Here is a 17168-nt window from a genome sequence, read left to right on the forward strand (position 1 = left end):
ATGGCGGGTGGAGGAAGGCAGCGGAGCGGAGGACGGAGGGCGCCCCTGGCAGCGCTGCTGCTGCTGCTGCTGCTGCTAGCCCTGGTGGCCTGGCCGGCCGGCGGGCTGGACAACGGGCTGGCCCGGACGCCGCCCATGGGCTGGCTGCACTGGGAGCGCTTCCTCTGCCAGACCGACTGCGCCCAGGAGCCCCGCAACTGCATCAGGTAGGCGCGGCGGCTGCGCTGGAGGGTGCGGGGACAGCGAGGGGTGGCCGGGATGCGGCTCCTATTCCCACCCCTACCCCTCTTGTCTCTCGCATGAGCGCCCGCGGGGAAAATAGGGAAGGGAGTGGGCGGCGCTCTTCACACGCTCAGGGGCACGGTGGGAATGCGGGAGGGTCCTTAGCTTGGTGCGGTACAAGCTGTATTTTGAATGTAGGAGGTCCCTGGTCGGATCCCTGGCGTCTTCAGGTAGGGCTAGGAAGAGAAGCCTTCCTCACAGGGTTGTTGTGAGGATGAAATGGAGAGGAGGAAGAGGACGATGCAAGCCGCCTTGGTCGGGCTAGGGAAAGACGCCTACTTCACAGGGTTGTTGTCAGGAGGAAGACGGCGATGCAAGCCGTCTTGGTCGGGCTAGGGAAAGACGCCTACTTCACAGGGTTGTTGTGAGGAGGAAGACGGCGATGCAAGCCGTCTTGGTCGGGCTAGGAAAGACGCCTACTTCACAGGGTTGTTGTCAGGAGGAAGACGACGATGCAAGCCACCTTGGTCGGGCTAGGGAAAGACGCCTACTTCACAGGGTTGTTGTCAGGAGGAAGACGACGATGCAAGCCACCTTGGTTGGGCTAGGAAAGATGCCTACTTCACAGGGTTGTTGTCAGGAGGAAGACGATGATGCAAGCCACCTTGGTCGGGCTAGGAAAGATGCCTACTTCACAGGGTTGTTGTGAGGAGGAAGACGGCGATGCAAGCCGTCTTGGTCGGGCTAGGAAAGACGCCTACTTCACAGGGTTGTTGTCAGGAGGAAGACGATGATGCAAGCCACCTTGGTCGGGCTAGGGAAAGACGCCTACTTCACAGGCGTCTTTCCCTGGCAAAGACTGAATTGCTTGTTTTTCCTCCTAAACCTTCTCCTCATCTCCCATTCTCTCTTACTGTCAATAATGTTACGCTTACTCCAGTCAAGGAAGCTTGTAGTCTTGGCTTTATATTTGATTCCTCGCTCTCCTTTATTCCTCATATCGACACAGTAGCTAAATCCTGTCGTTTTTTCCTGTATAATATTGCCAGGATTCGATCATTTTTGTCTGTCTCTTCCGCCAAGACTCTTGTTCATGCATTGGTTATTTCTCGGTTGGACTACTGCAACCTTTTGCTCACTGGCCTTCCTTCTTCTCACATCAGTCCATTGGTTTCTGTTCACCACTCTGCTGCTAAGATCATCTTCTTGGCTCGCCGCTCTGACCATGTTACTCCACTTCTGAAATCTCTTCATTGGCTTCCAATTCACCTCAGAATCCAATACAAACTTCTCCTGTTGACCTACAAAGCTTTTCACGGTCTAGCTCCTTCCTCTCTCTCCTCTCTCATCCCACACTATTGCCCCGCTCGTGCTCTTCGCTCCTCTGATGCCATGTTTCTCGCCTGCCCAAGGGTCTCTACTTCCCTTGCTCGGCTTCGTCCATTTTCTTCTGCTGCCCCTTATGCCTGGAACGCTCTTCCAGAACATTTGAGAACTACAAGTTCAATCGCAGCTTTTAAAGCTCAGCTAAAAACTTTTCTTTTTCCTAAAGCTTTTAAAACCTGATTTTGTTCTGACTTTATACTGCTAGTTTTACCCTACCCTGTGCCTGTTTGGTGCATTCTCTTCCCCTCCTTATTGTTTTATTATGATTTTATTAGAATGTATGCCTATGCGGCAGGGTCTTGCTATTTACTGTTTTACTCTGTACAGCACCATGTACACTGATGGTGCTATATAAATAAATAATAATAATAATAAACAGGGTTGTTGTGAGGAGGAAGACGATGATGCAAGCCACCTTGGTTAGGCGAGGAAAGACGCCTACTTCACAGGGTTGTTGTGAGGAGGAAGACAACGATGCAAGCCACCTTGGTCGGGCTAGGAAAGATGCTTACTTCACAGGGTTGTTGTCAGGAGGAAGATGGCGATGCAAGCCGCCTTGGTCGGGCTAGGGAAAGACGCCTACTTCACAGGGTTGTTGTCAGGAGGAAGACGGCGATGCAAGCCGCCTTGGTCGGGCTAGGGAAAGACGCCTACTTCACAGGGTTGTTGTCAGGAGGAAGACGACGATGCAAGCCGCCTTGGTCGGGCTAGGGAAAGACGCCTACTTCACAGGGTTGTTGTCAGGAGGAGGACGGCGATGCAAGCCGCCTTGGTCGGGCTAGGGAAAGACGCCTACTTCACAGGGTTGTTGCCAGGAGGAAGACGGCGATGCAAGCTGCCTTGGTCGGGCTAGGGAAAGACGCCTACTTCACAGGGTTGTTGTCAGGAGGAAGACGGCGATGCAAGCTGCCTTGGTCGGGCTAGGGAAAGACGCCTACTTCACAGGGTTGTTGTCAGGAGGAAGACAACGATGCAAGCCGCCTTGGTCGGGCTAGGGAAAGACGCCTACTTCACAACCGGGGTGCCACAGCGGAGAAAGCCCTCCTCCTAGTAGCCACCTGCCTCACTTCCTTTGGCAGGGGCACATGGAGAAGGGCTCCTGTAGATGATCTTAAGGTCCGGGCAGGTACATATGGGAGGAGGTGTTCCTTCAGATAGCCTGGCCCCAAACCGTTTAGGGCTTTAAATGTCAATACCAGCACTTTGAATCAGGCCCAGACCTGGACTGGCAGCCAATGAAGTTGTAAAAGGACTGGCGTAATGTGATCTTGCCGGCCAGTCCCTGTTAGTAAATGGGCTGCTCTGTTTTGTACCAGCTGAAGTTGCCAGACCGTTTTCAAAGGCAGCCCCACGTATAACGCATTGCAGTAATCCAAACGAGAGGTTATCAGAGCATGGATCACAGTAGCTAGGCTATCTCTGTCCAGATAAGGGCGTAGTTGGTATATCAGCCTAAGCTGATAAAAGGTGCTCTTTGCCACTGAGTTCTGGCGTGGGGCTGCTTCCTACGTCCCGTTCGCGTTCTAGTTTCTTGCTAGTCCCCAACCTTTTGCTGCTCTCCCTTCTTCCACAGTGAGCAGCTGTTCATGCAGATGGCAGATCTGATGGCGTCCGACGGATGGAGGGATGTTGGGTACCAGTATTTGTGCATTGATGACTGCTGGATGGCTCCCACCCGCGACAAGCAGGGCAGGCTTCAGCCAGACCCGGACCGTTTCCCCAGTGGGATCAGCAAGCTAGCGGACTACGTGAGCGGGCGCTTTCTCCCTTTTTCTCCCTGCAGCTGGGAAGAGAGAGCCAGTGTGGTGTAGTGGTTAAGGGTGTTGGGCTGGGACTTGGGAGATCCGGGTTCTAGTCCCTGCTTGGACCATGAAGCTGCCTGGGGGACTTTCGGCCAGTCCCTGACTCTCAGCCAAATCTACCTCACAGGGCTGTTGTGATCCTCCCCTTCTTCCTTTTACCCTCCCAAAATCCCCCTTGGAATCCTTGCAAGCGAAAAAAAAAGGGCAGGGTAGAAATACAATAATAAAAAAATACAAAAAGCGGAGAATAAATTTAAAGCATGCTGCTGATACCATGTTTTCACTGAAGGAGGCCGGACAGCTTTCCTGATATTCAGCAATTTCATAGTTTGTGCTGTCTCTATACCAGCCTTCCCCAACCTGGTGGTCTCTGGATATGTTGGACTCAACTCCCAGCATCCCCCAGCTAGCTGGGAGTTGTAGTTCAACACATTTAGAGGGCACCAGGTTGGGGAAGTCTGCTTTATATCCATATCCAGTCTGCTGATGACCTCCCCCCTGCGAGATATCTGGTGCCATCGGTGATTAAAAACGGCGCCTTCCCTGGTTTTTCCCAACTAGTAACTAGTCTTAATGTTATTGCGCTTTTTATACTAATAATGCATTGTTTTATGATTCATTGTGAACTGCATTTTTTTTAAAGTAATTTTTATTCTTTTCAAAACTTAAACATACATCAATACAATAACAGAAAAAACAACATAATATATAAATGTTGAATAAACTTAATAACTTTTCTAATTTAATGTGCTAACATAATCATACTTAACATAAAAGTGCACCCCCCACCCCACCCCGGGATCTACTCCTGTTTCCAGAATCTCCTTGTTACTTCTGGAGGTCTTTTCCCACTCCCCTTAGATAGAGCATATTCTAGGAACTGTTTCCATATTCCCTCAAAATCTTTCGTTTTTATCATTCCTCTTCTTATTTTTATATTACATGTTAATTTATCATTAATGGCAATATCCCATATCTCTTTATACCAGTCTTCAATATGATAATCTCCTTGAACCTTCCAGTTCCTGGATATGATTAACCTTGCTGCCGTCAGCAAATTCATTATCAATTCTTTTGTCTCTTTATTACAGTTTAAAATGGGAACTGCATTTTTAAAATGGGAAGCGGTGTGTAAATATTTAGGAATGCACAACTATAGGCCTGTAGAATTCCAACTGCTATCACCATCCGCCCTCTGTAAGAGTGATCATTCATAAGTACTGTTAAGACTTGCAATGCTGGAACAGGACAAAGGTCCAGCGTCCTCTTTCCCAAGAGCAGCTGGCGCTAGAATCTCAGAAGTAGGGCATGCAGAGAACATAGGAAGCTGAATCAGAAGGTTGCAACATCAAGCCCAGTATTGCCAGCACTGACTGGCAGCAAGGGCTCCCCAGGGTTTCAAGCAGGATTTTTTCCCTACCCCTACCTGCGAGGCCGGGATCGAACCTGGGACCTCCTGCATGCAAAGCAGGGGCTTAACCTGTGAGCCACAGCCCCTCCCTTCAACAGCTCTTCTCTAGCATCTGGTATTTAGAGGTAGACTACTCACTGGACCTGGAGGTTCCATTTATGTTCACTGAAGCCATTGAGGGGCTCCACGTCCCTTTCATAGAATCATAGAATAGTAGAGTTGGAAGGGGACTATAAGGCAATCGAGTCCAACCCCCTGCTCAATGCAGGAATCCACCCTAAAGCATCCCTGACAGACAGATGGTTGTCCAGCTGCATCTTGAAGGCCTCCAGTGTGGGAGAGCCTACAACCTCCCTAAGTAACTGGTTCCATTGTCTACTGCTCTAACAGGAAGTTTTTCCTGATGTCTAGCTGGAGTCTGGCTTCCTGTAACTTGAGCCTGTTATTCCGTGTCCTGCACTCTGGGAGGATCGAGAAGAGATCCTGGCCCTCCTCTGTGTGACAACCTTTTAAGTATTTGAAGAGTGCTATCATGTCTCCCCTCCATCTTCTCTTCTCCAGGCTAAACATGCCCAGTTCTTTCAGTCTCTCTTCATAGGGCTTTTTTTCCAGACCCCTGTTCATCCTGGTTGTCCTCTTCTGAACACGCTCCAGTTTGTCTGCATCCTTCTTGAATTGTGGAACCCAGAACTGGACGCAATACTCTAGATGAGGCCTAACCAGGGCCGAATAGAGAGGAACCAGTACCTCCCTCCTGTGTGAATCGCCTTTGTAGGGTAGCATCATTCCCTTTTTTTGCAGAGAGCTACCTTACTCCCTCCTCGGCCACCACTCCCCACCACTCCTAAACTAAGCAGGCCAAATCCCTTCCTCCTGTAATCTTGCTGCGTTTCGACTCTCGATTTCGTCCACCCAGGTCCATTCCAAAGGGCTGAAGCTGGGCATTTACGCAGATGCCGGGAACGAAACGTGCGCCGGTTTCCCGGGCAGTTACGGCTACTACGAACTAGACGCTGACACCTTTGCCGGCTGGGGCGTAGACCTGGTGAAATTTGACGGCTGCAATGTCGGCACGCTGGAGCTGCTGGCGGAAGGTACGGGTGCCGGAAGGGGTCTCGCCACGGAAGCCAAAGAGAAGCATTTAACTTGGGATGGAACTTAGGATTCACTTCACATAACTTACTTGACTGAAACGTGAGCAGCACAGAGAGCTTCAATGGGCACTACACGAACCACGTTGGTCCTGTCGTTTTCCCCAAACAAAACACACGAAGGCTGCAGTTGATAACAGCCAATTATAAGGAATGCCAACAGGCACACGGCTGCATAGCAATTTTAACAATTAAATTTAACAACCCTAATTGTTAAAATTGTTATGCAGTCGTGTGCCTGTTGACATTCCTTATAACTGGTTCTCCCCAAACAGCCTGTGCTCCTACTAGATTTTCTAAAGCAGCCTTTCCCTACCCTGGATTGCAATCCCAATCATCTCTAGCTATGCTGACTAGGAATGATATAATAATATAATAATAATTATATTTGTGTGGCGTAGTGGCTAAAGTGTTGGACTGGGAGTCAGGAGATCAGGGTTCTAGTCCCCACCTGGCCATGGAAGCCCACTGGGTGATGTTGGGCCAGTCACAAACTCTCAGCCAAACCCACCTCACAGGGTTGTTGTTGATTGATTGGTTGATTGATTGATTATGTTTATATACCGCCCCATAGCCGAAGCTCTCTTGTTGTGAGGATAAAATGGAGAGGAGGAGGTTTCTGTACGCCACCTTGGGTTCCTTGAAGGAAAAAAAGGCAGGATATAAATGCGATAATAAATAAATTTATTATTTGCATTTTTATACTGCCCAATAGCCGAAGCGCTTAATAATAAATTTACTTTTTACTTGCCTCTCCCTTTGGATCGAGATGAGGAACAGCAGTAGTACAACAATACAGTATAAATCAGATACATAAAATTAATTAAAAGAGCCTATAAAATCAATACAACATCAAAATAACGATCAACACATCTTAAACATTCTTGGTTTAACATTCATCTGTGTAGGCCTGCCGGAAGAGATTAGCCTTTACGTCTTAAAGTCAGAGAGAGTGTTAAGTTGACGAATCTCTTCCGGCAGGCCGTTCCACAGTCTGGGGGTGACGGAAGAAAAGGTCCTCTGGGTAACAGTTGTTAGCCTAATTTTGGCTGACTGAAGTAATTGTGTGGTATGGATTGTATGGGAGAAGGCGATCCCACAGGTCACCTGGACCCAAACCATTTAGGGCTTTAAAGGTAATAAGCAACACTTTGTAGTTCTAATTGGCAGCCAGTGGAGTGATTTTAATGTTAGGGTAATATGCTCACCCCTAGATGTACTGGTGACCAACCTGGCTGATATGAGCTGTAGCCCAACACAACTTGAGCCCCCCAGATTGAGTAAAGCTGATTTTAAGGAAATAAGCCCTATTTCTCATTTCTTGCATGCCCTGAGAAGATTCACTTCCTCTTGGAAGGGTGGGAGCATTTTTAACCTGCAATTCTAGGCGTTCTGTCCTTTGCCACCAGGTTATAAGAACATGTCTTGGGCTCTGAATAAAACCGGCAGAAGCATCGTATACTCCTGCGAGTGGCCGCTGTACCAGAGACCTCTGCAGAAGGTAAAAAGGGCCGCTGTGCAACTGCCTTGTTCTCCTTCTCGGACGTCATGCTTCCAGGACGCTCAAGGAGCTGTACAACTTTTAGACAGGCCTAAAAAGCAGAAGCAATTTTGTACTGGGTCTCGCTAAGGGCAGGGGAGGGGAATAGCGCTGGCGAGCATTAAGTTTGTGATTCCGAATTCGTTCAGATTGCTGAATGAACTTCCTAGTTCTTCTGGTTGCATCGTGAAATCCAATTGGCCCAGTCCTTTCTGACTCTGGACCAGTTGCAGGAATCACTCCATCGGAGAAGGATTTAGGTATGGTCATTGACAGCAATCTGAACTTGAGTCAGCAGTGCGGGATAGAGACTAGAAGGTCTAATGCAGTTCTGGGCTGCGTTAGAAGAAGCATTATATCAAAGACGTGTGAAGAGTTTATTCATTCTCTACTCCGCACTAGTGAGATCACACTTGGCGTATTGTGTATGATTCTGGGCACCACATTTCCAGAAGGACATTGACAGGTTAGAAGAGGTTCAGAGGAGCGCAACAAGGATGATACAGGGACATGAGGACAGGCTGAAGGAACTTGGGATGTTCAGTCTGGAGAAAAGAAGACTGAGGGGAGACATGCTAGCAGTGTTCAGGTACATAAAAGGATGCCACAGGGAAGACGCTCAAGAACTATTTTCCACGGGCACAGAAATTAGGACCCGAAATAATGGGTATAAGTTACAGCGACCTGGATTCCGATTAAATATAAGGAAAAACCTTCCTGACAGTAAGATCTGTACAACAGTGGAACAGTCTACCTATGGAGGTTGTGGGTTCTCCAACTCTGGAGGTTTTTAAGAAGAGGCTGGACAGCCACCTCTCATGGATGGTTGAATTGGTTTTTCCTGCACATTGCAGAGGGTTGATGATCCTCGTGGTCCATTCCAACTCCACAATTCTATGCTTCTGTGATTCTTTCCGCCAAAGAGCTGAACTCAGTTTCTGAAAAGCTCTTGCAGGCTGCATTCCGGTGGTGCGTGAGGCCAAAAATACAAAATATGCTGGCATATTGTAGCTTACAGCTCTTGCTGCCAGTAGCTAAGCCTTCGGAGAGGCACTTCAACCTTATAAAACGAGGATAACATTGCATGCTGGGGAACTACCAAATGATTGATGGTCAAGGGAAACTAGATGGGACCTGGGTAAGAGGGGATGGTCATCAGAGAAGCCCTGGAGGGCTGGACACAGTCCCCAGGTTGGATGGATTTAGCTCCTAGGCCAGAAGTTTCCCCCCACTGCGCTAGATTCTTTTGAACCCAGATTTGGGAGCCAACAGGGGCAGGAAATAGATGTTTTAAACAAAAGTTAAAATAAGCAAATCTTTGCTGCTTCTCTCTCTCTCCCCTTTGTCAGCCCAACTACACAGAGATCAAACAGTACTGTAATTACTGGAGGAATTATTTTGACATCACTGACGCCTGGACCAGCGTCAAGAACATCTTGGACTGGACCTCTTCTCACCAGGACAGTATTGTGGACATAGCCGGTCCAGGGGGATGGAACGACCCAGACATGGTGAGAGGACCTGTTCTCAGATCTCCCAACTCTCCTGGCAGCCCTGCAGAGCCCACAGACCCTCACAGCCTTGCCGAGAATAATTTAAATGCTAACAAAGTCAAACCCAATCCACTCCAAACTGTCTGTACTCATCAGCACCTGCTGAAGGGGGTGGGGAGGAGAGAGTCATTGCTCAGGTGTGTACCTTGTAGTGATTCCCAGGTGCGTTGTGTGTTCTAAATGTTCCAGGTGAAGATAGGATATTTGCATCCTTCGCGTTTATATAAAAAAACCCCAGTAGGCTGGTGATTGTCCCTGAAAGAGCTTGGGAACAGCTCAGACCTGGCAGGAACAAGGAGGATGTTTTAACATATGAACGGACTGGGAATTTGAGATGACGTGAGCCATTTTCTGGTGCAACGTGGCCAAGCAGTAAAATTTCCACCTGGCCACCCGTCTGGATGCCCTTAGATTAGCCTTCCCCAACTTGGTGCCCTCCAGATCTGTTGGACTGTGTCTCCCGTAATTTCGAGCCAGCACGGCCACACATCCAAGGGCCACGCTGGGTTGGGGGAGGCTGCCTTAGATGATTTCAGCGTGTTCAGCCAGTAGCCCTGTGTGTGTCTAACTGCAGGTTGAAGCCACAAAAGTGCTGGGAAGGAGAATTTAATAGCCTCATTTCATGGCCAGCAACCTAGGCTTTAACTAGACCTAAGGTTTATCCCGGGCCCATCCCTGCCTGCTCCTGGGATATCCTGTGTGTCATTTACATGAACAGGGATGACCGCGGATGATCCCGGGATAAACCTTAGCTCTAGCTAAGGCCTCTGTTTAACAGAACAGCAGCTTTGGAGGAAGGTGGTGTGAGGCAGGGCTAGCTCAGCCCTGAAATGGCTAGCAAGCCCAGCTGCCACAGTCCCTCCTCCCTCTTGTGCCTGATTTGGCAAGTGGGGCAGAGGACACCTAGGAGGTTGCCTTATAGCAGGCCGGACGAGTTTTCCATCTAACCCAGTACGACCTACTCTGACTGGCAGTCTCTCACAGAAATCCTCCTTGTCACATGTTTCCTTGCTCTTTTTAAGCGGAGAAACCGGGGATTGAACCTGGGACCTTCTGCGTGCAAAGCAGGTGCTCTGCCGCTGATCCACGGCCCCTTTTCCTCACCATAATGGTCGTAAGGAGCTCATTGGAATCAGCCACTGGATTTGACCCCAGGGCTGTTCTGCTGCCTAGTTCTATTTCATAAGACCAAATCCCAATACGCCAAGTTGTAACCTGCTCCAATCTAATCTTCTTCCTAAACCAGCTGGTGATCGGAGACTTTGGACTGAGCTGCGACCAGCAAGTGACGCAGATGGCGCTCTGGGCCATGATGGCGGCTCCGCTCCTCATGTCCAACGACTTGCGCCGGATTAGCCCGCGGGCCAAAGCCCTGCTCCAGAACAAGGAAGTGATAGCCATCAACCAAGATCCGTTGGGCAAGCAGGGATATCGAATTACCAAGGTGAGACTGTCTGCCGGAGGTGTGTGCAGAGGAAGCATCCTTCTGAAGCTTTGGAAACCCTAGCAAGGCAGGTTTAGGTACCCACCCACCCACCTTGATGTCCTTCACCCTTGCTACTTCAGTCAAGATGAAAAAAATATCTATCTTATTTATTTATTACATTTTTATACCGCCCAATAGCCGAAGCTCTCTGGGCGGTTCACAAAAATTAAAACCATAATAAAACAACCAACAGGTTAAAAGCACAAAGCCAAAATACAGTATAAAAAGCACAACCAGGATAAAAACCACACAGCAAAATTGATCTAAAATTAAAATACAGAGTTAAAACAGTAAAATTTAAATTTAAGTTAATATTAAGTGTTAAAATACTGAGAGAATAAAAAGGTCTTCAGCTGGCGACGAAAGGAGTACTGTGTAGGTGCCAGGCCGACCTCTCTGGGGAGCTCATTCCACCACCGGGGTGCCACAGCAATGTAAACATCAATAATAATAATAATAATAATAATAATAATAATAATTCTTACACCACCTCTCTATTTGGATTGAGGCGGGAAACAACAATAAGGATAAAATACATAAAACTGAATTAAAAACATAGTATACATTATTAAAACATCCTAAAAACATCCTAAAATTCCACTGGATCAAAAGTTGCCATATTGTTGTGTACCACCTTGATGGTCTTTTAACAGATAAGGCAGCATATAAATGGTAATAATAAATACTTCATTATGTATTGATTGTCATTTATATACTAGGAAAAGTGCAGAAAAGGGCAACTAAAATGATCGTGGGGCTGGAGCATCTCCCCTGTGAGGGGTTGTTTAGCTTGGAAAAAAGGAGGCTAAGGAGAGATGTGATGGAGATGTACAAAACCATGCATGGTGTGGAGAAAGGGGGGGGGGGGTAGGGAGACATTTTTCTCCCTCTCTCAAAATACTAGAACCCAATAGGGTCATCATCCCATGAAGGTGATTAGTGGTGGTGGGGGAATTCAGATAAAAGGAAAATCTTCTTCACACAGTGCAGAGTTAAACTATGAGATTCGCTACTACAACTCCCACACTAGAGGCATTCAAGAGGCAGCTGGACAACCATCTGTCAGGGATGCTTTAGGGTGAATTCCTGCATTGAGCAGGGGGTTGGACTCGGCCTTGTAGGCCCCTTCCAACTCTGCTATTCTATGACTCTATGTAGTGATGGCCACCAATTTGGATGGCTTTAAAAGGGGATTGGATAAATTCCTGGAGGAGAAGGCTATCAATGGCTACTAGTCCTAATGGCTATGTGCTACCTCCAGTATCCGAGGCAGTAAGCCTATATACACCACTTGCTTTGCAGTTCCAGGATTCCTATAACACTGTTGCACCTGTGTCCTGCTTATGGGTTCCTGGTCAACAGTTGGTTGGCTAGTATGTGAAAAGAGTTGGGAGATCTGGGTTCTAGTCCCCACTCAACCATGGAAACCCACTGCGTGACTTTGGGCCAGTCAGACTCTCAGCCCAGCCTACCTCACAGGGTTGTTGTTGTGAGGATAACATGGAGAGGAGGAGGATTATGTACACACCGCCTTGGGTTCCTTGGAGGAAAAAAGGTGGGATATAAATGCAATAAATAAACAAACAAACAGAGTGCTCAACTAGATGGGCCCTTGGTCTGACCCAGGAGGGCTCTTCTTACATTCTTATTCTTAGCCCACTTATTGATCCATTGAGCCCCCAGAATGTCACCTCCAGTCTGAACTTAGACTGGTTGCTTTAAGCAAGCAGTCTTTCTCTCAGCGTCAATCAATGTAGGTTGTTGAAATCAAGTTTCCCATTTTGCAACACGTGCGTTTCCTGAGCAAACTGGCCTACTACCTGGCTGGGGTAACAATTAAAACATACCTGTTTGCAATTAAATATAGAGCCTTTATGTAACACAGGGCATAAACTAACATTTAGCTTTGGCTTCAAGTAGCACGACACCTACGTGAAGGCGGAGACTGCAATCACACTAATATGGAAGGAATTCCCCTTAAAGTGGGACTTACTTCCGAGTGGACTTGCATAAATTCAAGTTCCAGTAAAGGGAGGTAGGCGTTTCCTCAGCTGCACTGAAGACAAAAATGGTGTCCGTCTGATTATCCATATAGGCTGGATAATCCTGGTAAACTACCATGCTGTGCCTTCTGGATTTTATTCTATTGCCTACAATGACTTGCTCTTCCCTGGCTCCAGAAGACCAGAAGTATAATGTCTCCCATGATTCTCTTTTACTCTTAAGAAATAGCCTTTAATGTTTCATGAGATGGTAATAATTCATTTTTAAGATACTTAGAACTATAGGTTTGAACAAGTATTGGTATTTACCAGTTTTTAAAATGAAATTTTTTTGGGGGGGGGAATGCTTCCTGTGTTTCTTTTAAAACAAAAATCAAAATTCTGATATATATATATATATATTTAAAGTTGTCCATTTTATCTACCCTAGTTTTAGCCTCCCAACCTACAACTTGGAAGATAATACTGACCTGCCTTAGAGGGCTGCTGTAACCATTACTGAGAATGTACTTTGAACCCTAAATAATTACTTACTCTGTATACATTCTGTGAAATGTTTGTGGTAAGATATGGAGGACAATTTAGGAAGTAAGACCAGCTGTAAAATGAGAGGCAGCTGGTTTGGAACCAGATCTTGATGAATTCAGTTCTATAACATAATAGTTCTCTGTTATGTTGAGGGTGGTATCCCTGATTTAAAATAAAGCATGGATAGTATTGTGTAGGGGGAAAGATATAGGTAGAGCAACTTCATTCAGTTCAGACTGTAGCTGCCAGATCTTGAATGGGAGCTGTCATTCTAGCCATAGAAGACCTGCTTTAAAAGTTGTGCACTGAACATCCAGTGGCTTTTTAGATTCCATTCCAAATGCTGCTCTTTAAAACAGGGGTAACTATAGTAAGGGAGGCAGTGGTGGTGAAAATGTGAACAAAAAGAAACCCAAAGGCGACCACCATAGAAACGAAATAAACCCAATGAATTAAATCGTCATTCAAAAATTATACACACTTGTTTTTACAAGAATAACTATTTACAATCCAATACTAATACAAGTCTACATCAACTATCACATCAGTGTAGCATTTCATTACATACCAATAGCATTCAATTGTACTTAACAATCATTTCAAATCAAATTTAAACAATTATTGCAGAAAATCCGACCCATAGACATCAAACACTTTCATCTAATCACATCATATATATATATATACTGTTGATGTGATTAGATGAAAGTGTTTGATGTCTATGGGTCGGATTTTCGGCAATGGTTGTTTAAATTTGATTTGAAATTATCTTTAAAACGGGTGCAGAACGTCAGGCCCGCAAGCCATATCCGGCCCCCCGGGATTCCCCATATGGCCCCGCCCCCTTCCCCCCAACTCCCAATCGTTTGCTTCCTTGTTTTTTGTGCAGTTTCTCCCCCACCCACCCCAATTCTAATAGGTCAAAGTGCCCCTCCTAGGGCTTAGTCACCGGGAGTAAGAGCTTTAACCTAAAATATGCTGGTGGTTTTATCCCTGCCCACCCCTGGAATGGAATTCAACCTTGACCTGAAAGAGATTTATTTATTACATTTTTATACCGCCCAATAGCCGAAGCTCTCTGGGCGGTTCACAAAAATTAAAACCACAGTAAAACACCCAACAATTACGAAATTCAACATTCTTCCTTTAAAACCCTAAAGGGCTGGGCATCAGCATAGTTCAACAAACCTGCTGGAAACAAGCTCTGCATTAAAGGCCGTCCTTTAATAGAATGTAAGCCCATGTGGCAGGGTGTTGCTGTTTTATTCTTTTACTATGTACAGCTTCGGGTCGACTCAGCCTTCCATCCTCCCGAGGTCGGTAAAATGAGTACCCAGTTAGCTGGGGGAAAGGTAATCACGGCCAGGGAAGGCAACAGCAAACCACCCCGTTATAAGGCCTGCCAAGAAAACGTCAATGAAAGCTGGCGTCCCTCCAAGAGTCAGTAATGACTCAGTGCTTGCACGAGAGGTTCCTTTCCTTTCCTTCCTATGTACAGCACCGTGTACATTGATGGTGCAATAATAATAATAAGGTGCCCCTGCTAACTGGGGTTAGATAACTGGGGAAAGGAGGTTGTTCATGACATACCATTCCCGAACAGATAAGGGCGACCCAACACCTTTATTTATTGTTATTTTATTAGATTTCTATACTGCCCATTATCTGAAGCTCTCACCTTTGTCAGACTGGTTTTACTACTGAGGCTTTTAGTAGTTTTAAATGCCTTTTATACCGTTGACTGCATCAATTGAAAGTGATCTTGTAATCAATATAAGAAGTGCTAAACCACCATTACGGCTCCTGCTCATGGCTGGTCCCATATTCTTTTCCAGGACGGCAACTTTGAGTTGTGGGAGAGACCTCTCTCCGGCGGAGCCTTTGCCATAGCCGTGTTGAACCGGCAGGACTTCGGCGGGCCACAGATGTTTGCCTTCTCTACTGCCTTCCTTGGGAGCGGCTTAGCTTGTAACCCCACCTGCTCCATCCAGCAGATCCTGCCCACCAGCAGGGATTTAGGCCTCCACTCTTGGGTTTCGTTCTTGAAGGTGGCAGTAAACCCCACCGGCACCGTGCTCCTGAAGACGGTGGTGATTGAGGAGAAACTGGTTATTAACAACGGGAGCAGTCACTCTCCGGATCCCCTATAACACTCTAGGCACTTTGCCGCAAGTCTTTTCAAGTAGAAGTGGAAGTTTCCTTCCCAAACAACCAGGAAAGATTGATGCAGCATCACCTTGGCTCCATGTTACATTAATCACCAGGAAACGTTATGAAGTAACAGCCTTTACCTCGTCCTCCAGTGTCTTCTAAATCTCTAAAAGCGGGACACAACCTTGCCTTTCTGGAAGAGCTTGATGAGCCTGTGACATATTCAGGATTGCCAAACACAATATTCTCGTGTTTTCTTCTATTACTACTGCTGCCTCTTGGGGCTACTTTGCAAGAGTAGTTGTATTTTTCTGTAAAAGGCAGTGGTGGATGTTTTCCCGAGATCTCCTCTAGGCCTTCATCTGTTCTTCTGTCTTGATATACTAGAGTCGTGCCTAGATGAGGGCTGTGCATTTGACTAAACTCCAGGATGTAACAATCCTGTAAGCCAGTTGGTTAACCAAAAATCTTGTGTAGTGCCTACTGAAATTCTCAGCAGGACTACTGGTAATCCCGAAGGAAGATTCTGTGGGTTTAATTGATCCCAAGAACTAGGAGAGAACTAGGCTTTGGATTATTTTAAGCAGAGCATCTATGACCCTAGTCCAGTTAATGGCTAGAGCTAGATTATTACTTTAAACCCTCGACCCATCTAAAACAAAGATGTCAGTAGATCAGTAATCCCAGGTGCCTGATAGCTTAGGGTCAAACTAAATGACAAGCCATTAACACAATTAGCTGTTACATGTGGGGTTTTTTTTAAAGTGAAATTGCAGGCATAAGAGGCCTATTCTGGATCAAGCTCTTGACATGGGGGTCTTTTAACTTTTTCCTCCTCCATGCTGATTTTCATTGGTAGGGGAGCTTCTAGTCCCAATGCAAATACACAGGCATGATGGCCTTAGCAGGGGGACAAAAGGCTAAAGATGCATACCTTTATGGCAGCATCCCAAACAAGATTGAACCCATGCCTGCCATTTAGATGGCATCGAGTTGTTTGGTCATTAGAGGCTGGAACTCTTTCCACCTTTCCTTAGTAGACATACACACTTTACAGAGAAGGGCATTTACCGCTGAAGCCTCTACTTTTCAATAATATACTTTGATTGCCAAAAAGTTTTTTTTAAAAAAAACTCACAATGCTTTCAGTGAATCTTTAGAGTCTACTTATGCCGTAAACTACCTGTATACATTGCTGGCAATGGACACTGGAATTTATGACCCACTCTGTAGTATTCTTAGGTTGTCGTATTCCAGTTGCTGCTGTTGACTGAAGGAAAGTGAAGATGGAAGGAACTACATTGTTTTGAACCACTGGCAAAGAAGGAGGAAACCAAAGTTTTGGTAACATTTCTTGAAAGTGAAGATGTGTTTCTAGCTGTTTAGTTTGTATACATTCCATAAGTGTTTGTAATGAATACAAGGGTATGAATCCCAAATCAATGCAGTTGTCTTCAAATGAGAAATACGGTGAAAAGAGCTGTATTATTTGGCTCTTGAGAAAATGATTATCTGGACACTCAGGGGTGTGCATAACAGGTTTTGGATAGCTATGGATCTCCTTGAACTTGGGTAGGGTGGGGGAATTCATAGAAGGGATTTGAACAAGTTAGAAAGAATTTTAAGCAGGGGGTTGGACTTGATGGCCTTGTAGGCCCCTTCCAACTCTACTATTCTATGATTTAGGGTTGCTTTACCTGTTTCCTAGTGAGTGGTTGCTGGTTCAGTTATATTCAGAGGTGTTCTTGAAATTACTTCTGTATAATCACAAACAGCTGGACACTAGCAATAAAAGCAGCCCTGGAGTAGTCTGCTGTCAGAAGATTGGATCCTGCTTCTGGGGACGGCTTCTTCAAAAATGAGTGTGGCGGTGGTGGGTGCGAGGAGAAAAGGGAACTGAAAGAAAAGCTAGAGGTAGGAAACGGATTCAAAATA

General features: G+C 46.3%; 1 protein-coding gene across 1 annotated transcript; it reads left to right on the forward strand.

The window, feature by feature from the left end:
- Window positions 1-16676, forward strand: GLA (galactosidase alpha). Its single transcript, XM_063142065.1, has 7 exons — window positions 1-206; window positions 3182-3356; window positions 5738-5915; window positions 7382-7473; window positions 8862-9023; window positions 10312-10509; window positions 14918-16676. The coding sequence occupies exons 1-7, from the start codon at window positions 1-3 to the stop codon at window positions 15230-15232; spliced, it is 1326 nt and encodes a 441-aa protein (XP_062998135.1). The 3' UTR covers window positions 15233-16676.
- Window positions 16677-17168: the final 492 nt, after the last annotated feature.

The sequence above is a fragment of the Elgaria multicarinata genome, chromosome 15 (assembly GCF_023053635.1).
Source record: "Elgaria multicarinata webbii isolate HBS135686 ecotype San Diego chromosome 15, rElgMul1.1.pri, whole genome shotgun sequence".
Lineage (NCBI taxonomy): Eukaryota > Metazoa > Chordata > Lepidosauria > Squamata > Anguidae > Elgaria > Elgaria multicarinata.